The sequence below is a fragment of the Primulina huaijiensis genome, chromosome 13 (genome assembly GCF_012295235.1).
Source record: "Primulina huaijiensis isolate GDHJ02 chromosome 13, ASM1229523v2, whole genome shotgun sequence".
NCBI classification, from domain to species: Eukaryota; Viridiplantae; Streptophyta; class Magnoliopsida; order Lamiales; family Gesneriaceae; genus Primulina; species Primulina huaijiensis.
The window spans coordinates 19015547-19034024 of NC_133318.1; the positions used below are offsets into that span (position 1 = coordinate 19015547).

The window sequence follows — 18478 nt, forward strand, 5'->3', positions numbered from 1 at the left end:
GCTTAAAAGCTTTTATTCCCATGTGTAATTAAATGGTAAATTATCCTCAAAATTTTTTTTTTATGGTAAATTAATATTTTAAGATCCCGTTTGTACAAATAAATCACGGCTTCAGATGGGCTTGAGATGATCCCTTTTAATAGGCCATATTCTGGTCTGGGCCCAAAAGACTGACACCACGGGTCAGGCCCAACATATCATGTGATCGAATGGCTTCCCACGTATATATGACATGATAGATACCGCTTCCGCCGCGTCATCATCCTCGATCTCCATTTCTCGCCATCTCCCCATACTTTTTTCCTCACCATTTCTATTTCAGTCCAGCCACTCCGTATTTGTTTTTTGGAGCTGAAGTTGAATTCCAGTACGTTCCATGTCAATCAACGCGCACCACCAGAATCTTGTCTCTTCCAGGTCATGTCTTGATTTTTTGTTTGCATTTTTTTGGATTAATCTGCAGATATTTTCCGTTGTGTGTGTGTGTGTATTTATTTATTTATTTATTTTTACTGTGGTAAGGTTTTATGCAGTTTGGATTAGGTTCTGGTTTCTGTAAGTTGGTCTCCCTTTGTTGATTTCTTATTGTGGAGGTTACTTCTGTCTCCATTTTATGAAGATTGAATCGTCTGTAGCGGAAATAATCTGTCCAGTGCTCAGAAGTTAGGAGGCAGTGTCGTTGGTTCTTATCGAATTACGTTCTTTACTAATTATAGACTTACTACTTGCTTGACTAGTTGTAGAAGTTCCAGATGAAGTTTTTTTTGCATTTGTGGTTGTGGCTCAATCTTTTTGTTTGGCATTTGCAGCTGTTCAAATTTACAGTCTTCAGTCAAACCCATTAGAGCTTATTATTTCAATGGAAAGATCTCCAGATTGGATAACCTTATAATTAATCGTTGTTACACGAGGAAGAAACATCACAAAAGGAATTTACATGGGGATAATAGCAAATTCAGTCCTAGCTGCAGGTTCCCAGATTTTAGAAAACATTCTAGAATCTTTCATAAATTAAGAAGGATGGATTGTCTTCTGCCTTTTGCTTCTGCTGATGATGGCGTGACTGTCAATGGAAGTTCCCAAGCGAGAACCGGCGATGATGTTGAGGAAATGAGATATAAACTGAATCAGTCCTTGCAGGATGAAGACTACAACACTGGACTTGTTCAGTTATTACATGATTCTGCGAGGATATTTGAACTTGCTATCACAGAACAAAGCTCTTTATCAAAGATATCTTGGTTCTCAACTACTTGGCTTGGTGTTGACAAAAATGCTTGGGCTAAGGTTCTATCTTATCAGGTTGGTGCGGAATGTAATTGAAACTTACTAGGTTGGTTTATGGACCTCCTTTTTTGGTATGATTCAGTTGTGTGGAGCATGGAAAACTGAATACCCCATTTCAACTCTTCGACTGGTTTTGGAAACTCTTTAGTATTTTCTTCATCGGAAGTTGTACTTTACTAGCGCGTATATTCACTGAAGTAGGACACTCTTTTATCAAAATACGGTTCAAAATAAATTTATTTTAATAATGGCATGGTGAACTTGTTGAGTTTGTTAAATAAGTTTACTGGGGTGCAATTTTCGTACATTTACTGTTTGAAATGTTTCATCACTTGCCATGCTGGTATAACAATACAAAACATAACCATTAGAGTTCTTGATGGCAATAAATCCAGATGCTAAGATATGACTTGTTCCCTTTTGACAAGGTCCTTTCTTCAACTAACTTGTGTAAACAGCATTGTTAACTGTAAGTGAGATGCTTTTTTTAGCCCAGCGAAACTGTACTCAGGCAGTCAGGAAGCTACCTTGGCATACCATTATTCAAGACTAATTTGTTTTTCTTTAATGAAAATCATTGTTACTGGGATGCATTTAGGACAGATCTTAAACCAAATGATTAAATAGCTAACAGTAGTCTTTGAATCACCGTGTCGCGAGGAAACCAAGTAATCTTTACTGGTTTGGGAAAAGGAAAAATAAATTAGCACATGCTTAGAGTAGCTTATATCTCTGGGCAGTGGTGCAAATTCACCATGATGCACTGTACCATAATCTGCATGAATGTTTAGTCAAGTTCTACTGGTTCTGCACCCCTAACGAATGTAATTACCTCATATGCAAGAATACGATTGTTTGACTTTGTGAACAGAATCAGCCAGAAATAATTGAATAATTGTTGCAAGTGTTTTTTCTTTAACAACCAAGGTGTACACAAACAGTCAATGTCGTGGATTTTCTTGAGCTTATACTACTAATTTACCTTGTGTTTTAATTTCATATTAATAATAGTATTGAAGAGATCATGGTAACTAAGTTTTGGTATTCAGTGGGTACTGGGTTCTGAATCAAAGGAATATGTCGGGCTGGTTTTTGTTAAATCCTGGATTTATATAATTTAACTGGTTACTATCTAAAACATTCACATTATCAACTCTCAAGATGTGGACATAAATAGCTGTTAAATAATTCATTCGTGAGTTTCTTTTAGCTTCCCTTTTTTTAGTAGACTCGTTACAATATAACGAGACTTAAAATTTACTGTTCCACCACAAATTCACATTTGGGAGTCGTACTTTTTATTTGCGTGTGTCATACTTTCTTTAAATGAGTATATATTGCTCTCTTAAGAATTACCCAAGGTTTCAAATTTATCCGTTAAAACATCAGTAGATGAATGAGTAGAATTACTCCAGTTTTCAAGATATGAATTCTCTATTGCTGCAGAACGAGTAATTTAATCATTGTTATTGGAGCACTTTTCTGATGGTTTACTATGGGAAAACTTACCGTCTGTTTCTCAAGATATATTGCCTATGTGAAAATTGAGAGATGAAAGGTTGTCTTGTTCGTTAGATTATTTTGAGAGGGTAAATACATTTACGCGAAAGTAGAGTAAAATCTTCTTCTTTTTTGCTCACTGGTACTATTCCTGGCTTCATTATGACATACACTTTATATGAGTATATCTATTGCATTTGGATTGTTTCTAACATTCTAAAGTTACATATATGACGTCGATGTAGTGGTAACACTTGTCCTCTGGAAGTTATCCAAAACAAGTCTGAGAAATGGACCTTGCATTCATGCTTTGGAATTTTGTGGATGATGTGTTATTTATTTTGAAAAACTTTCATGCCCATTTTCCATACTTTTTGATTAGGTTATCTTTGTGAAACTCACATATCTGTTTCAAGAATGTTTCATTATTATGAACAAGGAGAAAATCTATTGAGGGTTTATAATTGGCATTGAAAGTTTGTCAGAAATTCAGTTTGTAATTCTTTTTTTGGCTTTAATTTTTGTTTAGGTAGACTAATGATCTATAACTTTCTTCAGGCATCTGTGTATTCACTTCTTCGTGCAGCTAATGAGATTTCATCTCGAGGAGATGGTAGAGACAGAGATATCAATGTTTTTGTCCAAAGAAGGTACGAGTTCATTTTACCATAGAGACCATTTGCAGTATTTTAACCAGATGATGATTTTCCAAAGACTTCTTGGTATTTATTAGCCTTTTAATTACTCATTTAGAATCTTGGTCCTGGACTTCTGGCTACTTACGAGCTTTTTAATTGCTATATTTAGAATCTTTTCCCTGGGATAACGCTGATTGACCTGGTAGCTTATTGTTATGTTTCCACGTTATGGATCGTGTTAGGGACAGTTTACTGGGAAATCATCGATCTCAGGAATGTTTCCTACCTCGAGTGATGTGTATCCTTTATACCTATGTTTGTGGTTATGAATTTGAGGCTCGTTGGAGAGAATCTCTCAACCTCTTAGATGATTCCAGACTTGTTAAAGGGAACTTTTCAATCTTTTTAAAAATTGTTTTTGAAGAAATTCTAGTTTTTTATTATTCCAAATCATTCCTGAACACACACAACTTTTGGACCGATTCGATAACTTAAAGTCCCAAGAACAAAGACTCCTCAACCTATATTGTATCTCATGCTTATCCATATGGGATAATGATGGATTTCCTCATTTTAAAAGTAGTAAACCAAAAAACTAAACTAAACAAGCTAGACTCCAAAGGGTCACAGAGGAGATAAGAGGATGGAAAGCAAGAAATAATGAGGTTAAGGGATAGTCTTTTGCTTGATTTGATATATAATTACTCTTTCATGTTGCTCATTGAGCTGCATTTAAATAGCAGTTAAAACACCAAAGCCGGAGTACATTCTTTGATCATGTTACCAAATGTGGATGTTGAGTTTGCGAATGGTACTTCTTTACTCGAATCTACCGTGAATTTACCGACAACGGTAGATCTCAAGGAACACAAGATTCCACTTCTTTGATGTCTGTAGAATCTGGTCTTGAGAGATCGCCATTTTTAAAAGAGAACAATAAAGCATTGGATTCCATTTAACTGGTTCTAAAATGCTAAAAATAGGATTACTTTCCCATAAAATAGGTATGATAGGAAGTATTTAAAATATAAAATGTTGTGCCAATAGTTGTTATGTAGTGTTGATTGGTAGTGAATTGTTGATGAAAAACAGTGTGCAATACATGAGAAGGCCTACACGCCTTTAAAAAAATTCTCTCTTATTCTTTTGTAATGCCTTAGCTTGTGCCTATGCAAGTGCAAAATAATGCACAGGCTTCTAGACTGATGTAAGTTTACTTCAGCCGCAGTGACACACATCTCTTCTCTTTGGCTTTTCTACAACTTCAGGACAAAATTGTATTTTATTTCATCATAACTTTTGGATTGTAGATTGCATTGTTTTTAAGTACTGGTGGTATATTTCAAGAAAAGTTGGTGGTGTTGACGTGGTCATGGTCAATAAAGTTCTGTTCTGTTTACAACCATGCAGCCTTTGATCTATCTAGATCATAAATCAATTATTTAATGGAAAAAATTGAAAGAGGTGATTTTCTCTTATGTTTTCTTCTATGGTTCAGGTCTTCGCTTTTTTGCATATTTTTTCTTTGTTTGACATACCAATGATCCCTTGCGTGTTGCAGTCGACCTTGTGTATTGCACGATATAGTGGAATTTCGTTGCATGCTTGATGATAGAACTGATTTGTTTGGCGTTATCTTGTAACTTCTAAAGTTTTATTTTCCTTCAATTCACCAGATTTCAAGCTAGTTTTCAGTTCCTTGTCATTTTTATATATTTATAAAGATATTCTAATGTTTATATTATGGTTTTAATGTAGCTTATCTCGTCAATCCGCTCCTTTAGAGAATGTAATTAGAGAGAAGTTGTTAGCCAAACAAGCTGCAGTTTTTGACTGGTTCTGGTCGGAGCAAGTACCAAATGTGGTGACAAGTTTTGTTGGTTATTTTGAAAATGATATACGCTTTGATGCTGCTACTGCAGTGTAAGTGTTTGTATCAATGAACACCTATATGTATCTATATGAGAAGTGAGAGCAGTGGAAAGGGTTTATGAGTTTTTAACCCCTTTTCAGGTACAGGAAAGACTTATCCTCAAATGCAGGCAATTCAAATGACATATCCCTTCTCATGCTTGCACTTACTTGCATTGCATCAATTGCAAAACTTGGACCAACAAAGGTTTCTTGTGCTCAATTCTTTTCGGTTATTCCTGACATAAGTGGTAGATTGATGGACATGTTGGTTGAATTCGTCCCTGTTCGCCAAGCTTATAATTCAATAAAGGAAATTGGCCTGCATAGAGAATTTCTTGTTCATTTTGGCCCTCGAGCTGCATCTTATAGAATGAAAAATGAGTTCGATGCTGAAGAGACCATATTTTGGGTGGGTCTAGTACAAAAGCAGCTGCAGCGAGCTATAGATCGGGAGAGAATTTGGTCCAGACTCACTACCTGTGAAAGTATTGAGGTCAGTCTATTTTATATTCCTTGTATTTCGATAATCTTTAAAATTGCTGAAGTTTATATTTAATAGAATTTGATGCCACACTTGAACAAAGTTTTTTGATATGCAAACATATATCATATCCAAGGTTTTTAGAACTATTTGGGAAAAGTGTTATTTTTATAACTTCAACTTTTTTCTGCCTTCCTGTGAAATAGTATAGATTGGGTGCGAACGAATGGAATCAGCTCTCTATATTTTCGAGTATGCTCGAAAATATTTGATCCACAATCGAAATTATTGAATTCGAGCCGAACTCGAATATGTTCTAACTTTTTTTAGAGCTGAATTCAAATCCAAATTATTTTGTTCAATCTGCTTAGGAGTTTTATATAACTATACAGTAAATAAATATATTTTGAACCTTTCGATCATTTATTTTCGAAAAATATTACAAATAGCTCGCAAACATGTTCGAATCTTTCAAGATAAACTCAAACTCGAGTTCTAATTCAAGGCAAGCAAAAATTTTAAAATATTATATCTTCGAAACGATCTCGAATACATATTATTCGAGCCTTAAAATTGTCTTAATATTTGGTTCGATTCGGTTTGTTTGCACCCTTATGTCTAACTGTGACTAGTTCAAAGATCATCAAATATGATTGAGAATTCAATAAGGCTTATATAAATGTTGGCTATCCCTATCAGTTCTCAATTGAAATATTATTTATGCGATGAAGCATCTAGCAATTCAATGACACTATGAAGATTGGGTCTGAAGATTGAGTCGCATAATTACTTTCATTGGGTATAGATATGTTTTTGGCGGGTCAGGAAATTACCAACCCAACTCACCTATTTTAAGTGGCGGCACAACCCAGCGGACCTACCCAATTTTGTGTCTAATTTGGTGGGCCAGCCCTCAATTTTGGTGGGTTAAGAATCTGGCAACCCAACCCATCTATTTTATATGGCGGGGTGGTCAACCCATTTTGACGTCTCTAATTGGTTAGCGAGTGGCCTTTTCCAAGTTTTATGAATGCATGATAATTACGAGGCTGTGGAATGACTGAATGTGAATCTCATAATTACATTCCCCAGTTAGTGGAGTAGCCTTGTGCCTGTTCATAGAATGGTTTTAAGGGGACTTCTAAACTCCTTTTTTACTTTGAAAAATATGTTTCACTGTTCCATTGTGGTATCGTAAACCTTTTTTTCCTGTTGTATTGCAGGTTTTGAAGAGGGATTTGGCCGTGTTTGGGTTCTTCATTGCATTAGGAAGAAGCACACAGTCATTTCTATTTGCTAATGGATTTGGAAACATGGATGAATCTATTGAAGGATTAATACGGTGTGCTGAAGCACTCCTTTTCACTTAAATTGTTGATTCATGATTTCACATTTCTTTACCTTACCCCTTCTCGAAACAGATTTCTCATTGGTGGCAGTGTTTTATACTATCCTCAGCTGTCAGCAATAAGTTCTTATCAACTATATGTTGAGGTTAGCATGCATAAAAGTCAGAGGGATGATAAGGTGCATGATTCATACAACTTAAGAGAGTCTTTGTGTGACAGGTTGTGTGTGAAGAGCTGGACTGGCTTCCTTTTTATCCTAGCAGCAGTACCTCCAAACCCACCTTCGAAAACAAACATAAAGACAGTCCACCAAATACCGAAGCTATTCCCGTAGTATTAGATGTATGCTCTCACTGGATCCAGAGCTTTATTAAGTACAGTAAATGGTTGGAGAATCCATCTAACGTTAAGGCAACGAGATTTCTCTCCAAAGGGTATCCAATTTTATTACCTTTCCAATTCATTATATGGAATTTCCAATCAATGCTTTGAACAAATAATGTCATCTTTCTTTGTTATCTCAGGCATAAGAAGTTAAAAGCATGTATGGAAGAACTGGGAATACAGAAGTAAGTAAAAGGAGGGAAAGAAATCCTGGGATGATACCCTCTCTCTTTCTCTAAATGTGTTGGCGCACTTGAAATAGAAGAATTTCCAGTGTTTAATTATCTTGCTAACTCAGCAATTACATCGTTGAAGCTTTGCTATATAGTGGCAAAAACACGTGTCTACTTTGAATGGCAACGATGTTCATATTGCTCTTTATGTAAGATGATATGTTCGAGAGATTGCTTTCAGAAAACTGCTAAACATCTGAACAAAGATAACTCTTTGGAAAGACATTGTAAATGGCCATGCTTATACAGAGGTTTCTCACAACATTTATAGCTGGAGCTATAAGTAGATTGGCTTGATTGCATCATTCTTTGACGGATGATTATATTATATGGAACTTCTTGGCTTAATTAAATCTGTACTTTTGTTGCCACTCAAAAATAAAACACTTTCACAAGTCATAAATAGAAGTTCTGTGCATTATGGAATTTTTTTATTTAAAGTTCTGTTATTGTCTCTTACATATGATAGTCAACAACCCCATAGAAAGTTTCGATCGATTTATGGATTTGTTGTTAGTTCGAATTGAGGACAGAAAGTTGTAACTTCAATTTCTTGAATGGTTTTATCCTTATTCAAAAAGTTGTTATGGTGGAATGTGAAAATTAAATTTATTCAGTTATGGATTAAACTGGCACCAGTTCATAATCAACTTATTTTTTCTTACTTCATAAGTAGACATGCTCCATGAATCAGTAGTTTGAAGGAAAAAATTATTTTATTAAATTATTGGAATTTATGTGCAGAATTGTTGAATGGGAGAATTCACTGGTTGTCAAGGAATCTGAATCATTTGATAAGGTAGTCTGCAACTGTGCTGATTACGCTCTTTAAACTTTTATTTTTACTTTGATATAAACAGTGAAGATTAGACTTTTTTGTTTGCTTGTGGTTTAAAGTGAATTCTTGATATTAATATTTTAATATGTTGTAGAGGAAACATCTCAATATCCATTTGCACTAACAAGTGATGTTAGTGAAGGGGTCCACAGTTGGAGTGGATTTTAACTTCTTTTGTTCTTTGTTGCTCGTTGAACGACTTGAGCTTTTCTGAATCCTCTATACCTTTTTTCTATGTTTTAAATATTGGCATTAATTTGAATCAGAAGAACTGTGACATGTTGGAAACTGCTGCTTCTGATAGTTTTATGTTTTCGTATTTATTTGCTTCACTGATGTGTATAGTTTATTGATTTATGTGTTTGAGCCATATCATTCTACATTTTGGACTCGAACTATAAAAAGTAATTGTGATTATGCACTGACGTCTTGGATTTTCTCCTAGGCATTGGAGAGCGTCGAAGGAGCTCTTTTACGGCTTGAAGAATTACTCCAGGAGTTGCATGTGTCAAGCTCTAGTTCTGGAAAGGAGCATTTGAAAGCTGCATGTTCAGACCTTGAAAGGATTCGGAGACTGAAGAAAGAGGCTGAATTTCTTGAGGCATCTTTTAGGGCCAAGGAAGCTTCTCTTCAGCAGGTATATGCTGAAATCCTCTATGGGTGTTGGCCCACCAAATTTTTTTTGAAATACGGCTATAAATGCTTCCTCTGTGCCATTGGTATGTTTGCCCCAAGAATGGATCACACAATTTGGTCCAGATGGTATATTTTTCGCTTATTTCAAGGATTTCGGTTTTGGAATGAAAGCTTTTGGATAGAGGCAAAGCCTAAAATTGGGATATTCCTTCTTTTGATTAAATGGCTGGTCTATGAATAATGATCGATGTGACATATCAATCATATTAAGGTGTTAAGAATTGCAAATGCAATTTTAGTATCATAAATCTATCAATGTAGAAGAGCCAAGAAAATATTCAGTTCCTGGTAGATTGAACTTATTTTCTCAGTTTATGTAACTTTGTTGTCCTTANTTTTGTGTTAGTATCTTTCTTTTTTTCCCTTGGCAGGTCATATGGATTGTGGAGTTTCTTTGTCGGAAGCCCAGCCAAATCCTCCGATGCAAACTCCTCATCTGCCGATGAAAATGTACGTCTGACATTGATTCTGCAACTAAGCATATATGTGTATGTATTCTTCATTTGATTTTATATGGCTCCCAGATCTTTTTCAGTGTTTGATGACTTATTTGAAACTTTTTATGATTGTTATTCCCTGCTTGGTGCTGCAGGTCACCAGTTAACTGTAGATTTTGTCGGCAGTGCAAAAATTAGACTTCTGAATCTGTAGATTTTGCTTGATCTTTCGTTGAACCCTGACAGCTGGTTTAATATCAAATAATTTAACGCCCAAATGACATTCTTTATTTTACTGACACTATGTCCATCATTTTATGTTCCAGGACTAGGTTTAGCCTTGGAATCTGTGTGCAAATTGTTTATATTTGCATTTGACATATCTCTTTACCACTTTGCATGTACTGGGCTCCAGAGCATATCCAAAAGAAATTCACATATTTTAGAAGCATCTTATTCTGTCAAATCAGGGTTGCAAAGCGGTTACTTGTCCTCTAAGAAGTATGAACTATAGTTTGACAATGTACTACTGGCCTACTTATAGCGATGGAAAATATCAACTGACACATGCTTCTCTGACTTAAAAGTAATTACGCGTCTCTGGAAAAAACTGGTTTGTTAGTGATGTCCCAACTTTCTTGTTTGGTTGCTCTGCAGATTGATGAGTACTTCGAACAAGATACTGCAAGTAATGAAATAGTGGACTCAGAATCCAAAGAAATTCAGCGCTTTGAACTATTACGGAGTGAATTGATGGAACTTGAGAAACGTGTTCAAGAAAGCACCGATCGATGTGTATATGAGGAGGTACATATTGACTTTCCTTCCGGGATAATTATTGAGCATGATAGGCTATTTCTAACGGTTATATCTATGTTCTGCCTAAAATTTTTCCTTCCTTCAAACCTTGATGCTACATAATGTCTCTTCCATAACAATAGTGTTTGTTCCCTCCAACTTTTGGGGCAATCGATACTGAGTTAAAAGTCTTAGATTTTAGTTGGTATTAAAATGATTAGTTAGGTTTTGCTTGCTTTAAAATAATAGGATATTTACTTTTTGATACCTTAAAGTTCACTTATTTTATTTTTTATCTAAGCTGTAGTTTCACCTCATGACTGGTTGATCAGTGTGGCGTGAGATCTAATACTTTAGTGCCTACTTTACATAAAATTTAAAAAAAAAACAAGAAGAAAATATTTGGTCTGTGTGAAAGATATGGCATATATGCATTATGATCTTGACAGACTTCTGCTTGAAGCAGTCTGAACAACCTTCCAAACTTGTCAAATACTAGGTAGACAGATTTTTTTAGCAACTGCTAATCACGCAGATTTGTCCCAACTGAAGGGCTATAGCCATTCAAGAAAGAGGAAAAAAGAGCCCTGTTCACAAACCGGGTTTTCTTAATGCATCGTGCGTGTGGCAGATTATAAATGTTTGGTGATGAACTCTATTCTAGTGACCCACATCTTTGGTTTTGAATGAGAGGCCTTAAGGCCCTATACCAAGCATCTGATATGATATGGTCCGATGCCATCATTTATTATCTTATCTATCTCTTCCAGTGTGTAGTTAAGATGTTTTCTTATCAACAAGCGTTTAGGTTCCTGGTTTAGTTGATGAAATCGATCAATTGCATTTATCCAGGAGGAAACACAGGTGAAAGATGGCACATTCAGACACAATAATGATTCTAGAGGAGCTAGATTGGATCAGGTTCAGAAGAAAGAAAGTATTATTAATAAATCACTGGATAAGCTGAAAGAAACAAGCACGGTAATGATATCTTCGACCTGTATATTTGACTGATAAACCTAACCATGCATTTGGTTTGCCTGATTTTCCTATTACTGGCTTCCTTTTTTCCTTTCCTAAAAAAGTCCAGAAAAATACCATCTCTACCTGCCTTGCTCGTTACATTTGTGAGCTGAAATGGTATTTCTGGACTTCAAATCCAAATGATGTATCACTGAAATTTCTCAATACTTTTACGGTTTTACCCCAGATTAGGAAACATGATATTGTCCGTGGCTTAAGTTTGACAAAACACATTGGGAGATGTTTGTTGAGTGCATATGTTTAAAAAAATTTGATGTTCATGAACAGGATGTTCTGCAAGGCACTCAGCTTCTAGCCGTTGATGTTGCTGCTGCCACGGACCTGCTTAGGCGGGGCCTAATAGGGGATGAATTAGCTGAAAAGGAAAAGCAGGCACTCCGAAGGACATTGACTGATTTGGCATCAGTGGTTCCAATTGGTTTTCTCATGCTCCTCCCGGTAAGCAAGGAAGACTTTTTGTTTAATGATACCTCTGTCATGGGTCATGCTTGTCTTGTTTTGGTCGAGTGAGGTTGGGGCCTTATCTGTGTGAATCTACTTTGTCAATAATACTCTGCCTACTGTATCAGTCTATTTCTGAATAGCTGTGTTTGAGCTCTTATATTTGTAATCTATCAAGTATAAAGTTAGTTAAATGCATAGTTGTCAAAGGCGAGCGCCTCGCGCCTCAAGGCGAGAGGCGCTACCAGGCGCGGCCCCAGGCGCAACGATTTACAAAGGCGAGCCCAGGCGCGCGCCTCGGCTCGCCTAAGGCGCGCCTGATATTGCCTTTTTTTAAAAAATTCAGTGACAGAGAAGTAGCATTTGAAAATGCAACTTCTCTGTTTTTTTTTCATATTAACTTAAAATGTAAAAAGCCCAACCCAACCTTAAACCCTAGCAGCCCAGTTAATAAATTAAATATCATAAGGTGACAAGAGCAGAAGTGTGCAGACTGCAACAGAATTACAGAAACCAACAACGTGACAGCGTGAATAAGAGAAAGGAGTCAAAGGACAAGAACCATTTATTGAAGAAAGCTCAGGTATCAGTTATAGGGACTCTGATAAATCGATGGAAGAAGATGAACTTGATTTGGATGATTGAAGAATTTTAATCGTGTTGCTTATTATAATGAACTTATTAATTATTTGTTGTTTTGTGTGACATTGTTACTTAATTATTTCATATTTTAATATATAATTCTAAGATAAATATATTTTTTTTAAAAATAAATAATGTGCGCCTTGCTTCGGTAAGGCGCGCGCCTCGTCTTGCGCCTTGTGCCTCAGGCTCCAGAGCCCTTGCGCGCCTCGGTGCGCCTTGCGCCCTTGACAACTATGGTTAAATGTATGATTGACCATTCAGTGGGCACACAATGGTTATTCCCTCCTATTAAAAAATAAATATTTATTTTCATAGAAAATTTAAGCATGGGTGTTAAAGGGCATGTATTTTATAATAGAATACCAGAAAGCCTCTCTGCTACCTTCAGTATTTAGGTGGACTTGCACGACTATAAATCACAGTACCAGATCTTAGTCAAGGAAGAGTCATGTCTAGTGTGATGCACCTTGCGGAGCATTTTAATCATTGCCAATTCCTGAAACATTTCTTGGGCTATGATCAATTAATGTCCGGCTGGTGAAGATTTTAAGAGTAACACATCAGGTAGCACCAAAGTACATGCTCTCGCTGTTGAGTATTGTTCGGGTATCCCCTCACATGTCTTGTAGAGTCATTCGTGATCTTCTATAACATAGATTTCTCTGTAGTTGGTCCTCTAGCTCAACCTCCATCTAATATTTGCGTATGTATATCTCTTCTCGGCTATGATTCTTCCTCACATCCTGTTATAACGATATTATGCACATGGATTGGGAAGGAAATTCTCCTGTTTCTATTCCATGAAACTTTTTTTTTTCTTTCTTGCTTTCGAGTAGGATAAGCCTGTGTAATGACCAACTTTCAGTAGTTTTACCCTTTAGTAGGCTGCATAAGGTAAAGGTAAAATCAATTGGTGAAGATATTACGGCAGTTACTTTCTTGATTGTGATATGTTCGCGTGGGAACTTTCCAAGTCAAAATAAAAATTACTTCATGTTCTGTAAATGGTTTACATGGTCATAGATACAAAGGTCTTTGCTTTCTTCTCCTGGAACTTGATTTCAAATGAGCTGTTGCTGATGCATGTATACTACAGGTGACGGCAGTTGGTCATGCTGCCATGTTGGCTGCAATTCAAAGATACGTACCATCATTGGTATGTATAATCGAACCCTTCAATAGTTTCTTTAAATTAGAGCGTAGAATCCCAACCTGAAAAGACTTTATTCGTTCCCTGGCAGATACCTTCCACATACGGACGTGACAGGCTAGACCTCTTGAGGAAGGTGGAGAAAGTGAAGGAAATGGAGGAGGGAAGCCTCAATGAGACTTCTGAGGAATAACCAAATTCACCACACCTTCCTTCCATACCGCACCGGTCATCTTTTTATGTAGTTGGCCTTGTTCTAAATCCCATCTTCATCAGTTCAGCATATAGCAGCTCATTCCATGTGTCCGGAACTCCAGGTAGGCACCAATGGCTGCAATCTTGTGGAGCATTTTCTGGTGTACCTGGTTCGCGATTACCTGATGGGTGTCCATCTTTTCTTAATTCTGTCAAATACGTGATGTTTAATAAATGGGCCTTTCTGTTTTCACTTTTCATTTGTTTGACTACCTCGTATGTAAATACATTGTTCAATGGCTCAGGTTCCATCTTTGTGTAGTCTGTTTCCGGCTCTGTACTTGTGTTGCAATATCCACCTTTGTTCCATTCTCCGCTCCTGTGATTTGACTTGTCATATTCAAGTTCTCATTGTTTATTGCCAAGGTAGATATTTGCCCCTTAGATGTATGAACGAAATGACCTTGTAGATGTATGGAAGATTTAATATGCTGAAATGTTTTTGACAGTTTACCTGTAATGTACTGGTGAATAGCTGCGTAAGAATACATAACTCTTTTCTGGCTCTAAACTCTGCATCACCCATAGTTTCAATGTATTGAGGGATCTCCGAAAAGCTTGCATCACATCCATTGTCATGTTAACATACTCCCCTTCCTGGAAATAAATTCCCCTGATAGGGGAAAAAACTTGATAAGAAACACTAATCGGAACACACATTTTGAACAAGGAACAAGGATTTGGGTTCATATTTGAATTTATCAAATTCGAGAACATTGTTTTTATGTATTCTTGACAGATGAAAATCCAATTTCACAAGCTCGAGTTATAATTCGAGGTTCTTTATTATTAAAACTCAATAGTTAAGTTAGCACCAAAAGAGTAGAGTTCAAATTCGCATTTCGGAATTGACATGAAGCCAAGTTTAGAGGTTTGAGTGAGTGAAAAAAAATTTCAGCTCGAGCTTAAATGTGAGAAAAATAGGTAGTATTTGATTGAGAAAATTAGGTAGCATTTGATCGAATCTATTTGTTTATATACCCCTAATTATTAGTTGCATGGGCAAAATATGGGTTTTTGGTTGTGACGTACGAGTTTACTGTTTTCTCTTGATTCCACCAATGACCAGCATTGAATATAAGAACATCAGCGCCGACCCATTTCTCAGAAAACCAGTGCAATTTGTCGATGTGAATCACTCCCCGGACTTCTTTGGATGCATTCTTAGGTGGCCGGCCGATCGTTACCAGATAAGGCAATCTGTAGTATTGTACAGTGAGATTGTATTCTTCGAATTTGATTGAGAGAAAGCCTTTATGTTTTGTTATTGGGCTCCCAAATTCTTCGTATACTTTGGATATATTAGAAACCCCTTGTGTCAACATGCATATTAGAGACTCCCATTGGTTTCTTCCGATGGAGTCCCCGGCGAAAACTATCCGACGGTTCTGGCCATGTCGGAGAAAGTCATTCGCATCAAATCTGCAGCATATGTTTGATTGGAAATTTTGAGATAATGGGACAAATGCATTAGGTTATCCTCAACACACGAGAGAGTAAATCATAGTATCAGGACTCTTACATTATCCTATAAAATCATTAATTTAAATTAAACTGTTTATCACTCTAAAGAACATTTTTTTTATGTTTTTTTTTTGAAGGTAAGCCTGTAACTTTATTAAGAATAATCGTTCATTACAGGATCGACCAACCAAAATGGAAATTCGCCATTCAACCAGACAAAAGGTGAAGGGGAAGAAAAAGCAAAATTTGCAATTTTATGAGCTGCTTTATTCATCAACCTAGGCTAATAAACAATGTCAGAAATAACAGGGGTCTGAGACAGTAAGCTAATCTCTGTTGCACAAATGTCGGTAAATGTGAAGTTTGAAACATATCTTCTATTGAGAGGCGAGAACAACTGAACAAAATTAAAAGTTTTAAGTAGATGACTTGTAGCTCATCTAATAACAATATTTTAAGTTCAAGACGAGGTCTCGAATTCAAGATCCACTAAAAAAAAATTAAAAGTTTTAAGCACTGATTAAAAGATTAAGTTTTAAAAGCTTTCATTAAGTTAAAAAGGTAGAGAACTAGTGATCGAATATAGAGTTTTAATAATCTGAAGGATGATATTTTTGTACATTAAAGGAGCAAAATATAATTTATTAAAAAGATATGCAAAAACTTAAAAAAAATCACAGCTAAAATCTCCCCTGGGTATAATCGTCGCACATATTTTTTTTAGCAACTATGAGTCTATGATGTATATCGTTGACATTCTTAAGTTGCATCATATGATGAAGCTAAATCAAAATTTTTAATCCAATACTTTTCGCAGATTGCTTAAAATCATAACTTTGAAATAGTTATCAATCCAGGGATGCGTGGCCTATATATATAAAAGCATACCTTGGAAGATTGCAATCTTTGGGTTGCCATCTCCATTTCTGGTAATCCAAATCCTTTCTCCCACTCCTTTGACATCTGAATCCAGGATCCATGAAAGGGCAATCTTCATTGTATCTTTTTTGGGGCTGAGTTTCATCCCAAACCCATTTCCCATAAGAATAATCACAAGTTTTTTCGGGTATTATCTGGGATAAGAAATCAACCTTGAAAAGATAATTTGGCTGCAGCGGGACTAGGAATCTGTAACATACAATGGAAGTGAGGATTAAGGATACAAATAATATTGGTTGACTTAATTCTTTCTTGAACATTGGATGGGATAAAAAGCCTAGTCTTTGCTGCATGGAGAATAGATTGGAATTTTGAAGAAGAAAGGGTACGTGTTGGGATGAGTTCTTGAAAGGATCTATTTTGTTGGAGGGATCAGAAGGGGGAATTCATGGATGTGATTTAGTGTGAAAATTAAGGTCATTTTTATTGGGAAAAAGAAAAACATTATAACTAAACATTTCAAAAGATTGCCGGCGTATATATATTTAAGGGGAAGATACGGTGCAAACGATCGAGCATAATGGTTTTTTCCTTAAATATATGTATTTTCTTATTTCAAATTTTACATTGAATTTGTCAAGATGAAAGTCTAATAATCTTAAAATTTCCAAGTATTTTACATTGAATATGTATACCAGGCAAAAACTTATGTGAGACGGTCTCACGGGTCGTATTTGTGAGACGGATCTCTTATTTGGGTCATCCATGAAAAAGTATTACTTTTTATGCTAAGAGTATTACTTTTTATTGTGAATATGGGTAGGGTTGACCCGTCTCATAGATTAAGATCCGTGAGACGGTCTTACATGAGACTCACTATGTATACTAATCGTGGTCGGACCTATTGGAGGTTACTATATTATTGTAAAGTTTGAAAATGTCATGAGGTTTTGGATTTGATCAATTGAATTGTTCTATCTATTTAAATAAAAGTAAATTATAAGTTTTGATTTCCATTGCTCTTATCTTGGAGATTGGAATGAATTACGCTGCTTCGAATTGAGCGATTCAAATCCTAAGATCTCTCTCAAGAATAACAAATATATATATACAGGGCCGATCCTAATAATATTTGGGCCTGAGTCTAACTTTTAAAAAAAGACATCTGAATCATAATGTGTGTTCATATTTTTTTTAGTTCCATAGCAATTTTTCAAATTAAATCAATACGTTAAAGACAATATAAAAAACTAAATGAATAAAAATATCAAACATGTCCAAAATGATCATTAAAAAACAACCCGCCTAACAGTTTTTGAGCTAAAAATACTAATCAAGTCTGTATAATCAAGTTGTTCATGAGTAATTTCTTTCTCAATCGATAACATAGCTAACCCATTCAATATTTCTTGTGATATGGTTGATTGGAGAAAAGTTTTGATGAGCCTTAACTTTGAGAAACTTCGCTCTGCACTTGCTACCGTGACCGGGACAGTCAACAAGATTTTATAAGCAATATGAGCATTTCGGAAACATCCATTCCTTTTATATCAAGTAATTCACTACATCAATGGCCGATTTTGCTTCTCTTGGTAATGAGCACCTCAAGAATGTCAATTCCGAAAATAGAACATCCCCATTAATATCAGAACAAACCTTATGAGTCAAAGAATTTTTAAGATTCTTGCAAGACCTCAACAAAATTTCATAGAAATCAAATTATTCAAGTAGCAAGATTAGGGGGGAAAACATTAAAATACAAATTATTACTGTACATAACATTAATACACTTACAAAGGTGAGGCTGGTGAGCAACTGATGCTGGAGTCGAAGATGGAGAAGACCGAAGACGAAGGATAGAAGAGTGGAGCGGTGAAAAGCAATTTTACAGGCTTTTATTTGATATTTTATTGATTCTTTAAATTTTAATATTTATAAATTAAAAAAAACTGTTTTTTCTTTTTATATATAATAAAATAAATTTTAAATTTTTTGCCCCAAAAAAGAGATGAGCTTGAGTCATTGGACTCTTTGGACTCTGAATA

At 35.7% G+C, this 18478-nt stretch overlaps 3 protein-coding genes across 4 annotated transcripts; 2 read left to right on the forward strand and 1 right to left on the reverse strand.

Moving 5' to 3' along the window:
- The first annotated feature begins 240 nt into the window (after positions 1–240).
- Positions 241–9638, forward strand: LOC140991078 (uncharacterized). Its single transcript, XM_073460992.1, has 11 exons — positions 241–417; positions 810–1302; positions 3346–3437; positions 5184–5348; positions 5439–5832; positions 7044–7162; positions 7242–7314; positions 7389–7603; positions 7694–7738; positions 8531–8585; positions 9070–9638. The coding sequence occupies exons 1-11, from the start codon at positions 377–379 to the stop codon at positions 9499–9501; spliced, it is 2124 nt and encodes a 707-aa protein (XP_073317093.1). The 5' UTR covers positions 241–376; the 3' UTR covers positions 9502–9638.
- Positions 9639–9662: 24 nt separating this feature from the next.
- Positions 9663–14366, forward strand: LOC140991080 (mitochondrial distribution and morphology protein 38-like). 2 transcript variants are annotated; one of them, XM_073460994.1, is made up of 6 exons: positions 9663–9770; positions 10415–10564; positions 11408–11536; positions 11867–12037; positions 13782–13841; positions 13927–14366. In XM_073460994.1, exons 2-6 carry the CDS (start codon positions 10511–10513, stop codon positions 14026–14028), a joined length of 516 nt encoding a protein of 171 aa, XP_073317095.1. In that variant the 5' UTR covers positions 9663–9770; positions 10415–10510; the 3' UTR covers positions 14029–14366. The 2 variants fall into 2 exon arrangements, with proteins under 2 accessions (XP_073317095.1, XP_073317096.1); XM_073460995.1 differs by having other exon boundaries at positions 11411–11536.
- Positions 13893–16906, reverse strand: LOC140991079 (protein trichome birefringence-like 8). The gene is made up of 4 exons (XM_073460993.1): positions 16443–16906; positions 15123–15512; positions 14545–14703; positions 13893–14409 (listed from the first exon to the last, which is right to left on the reverse strand). The coding sequence occupies exons 1-4, from the start codon at positions 16784–16786 to the stop codon at positions 14073–14075; spliced, it is 1230 nt and encodes a 409-aa protein (XP_073317094.1). The 5' UTR covers positions 16787–16906; the 3' UTR covers positions 13893–14072.
- Positions 16907–18478: the final 1572 nt, after the last annotated feature.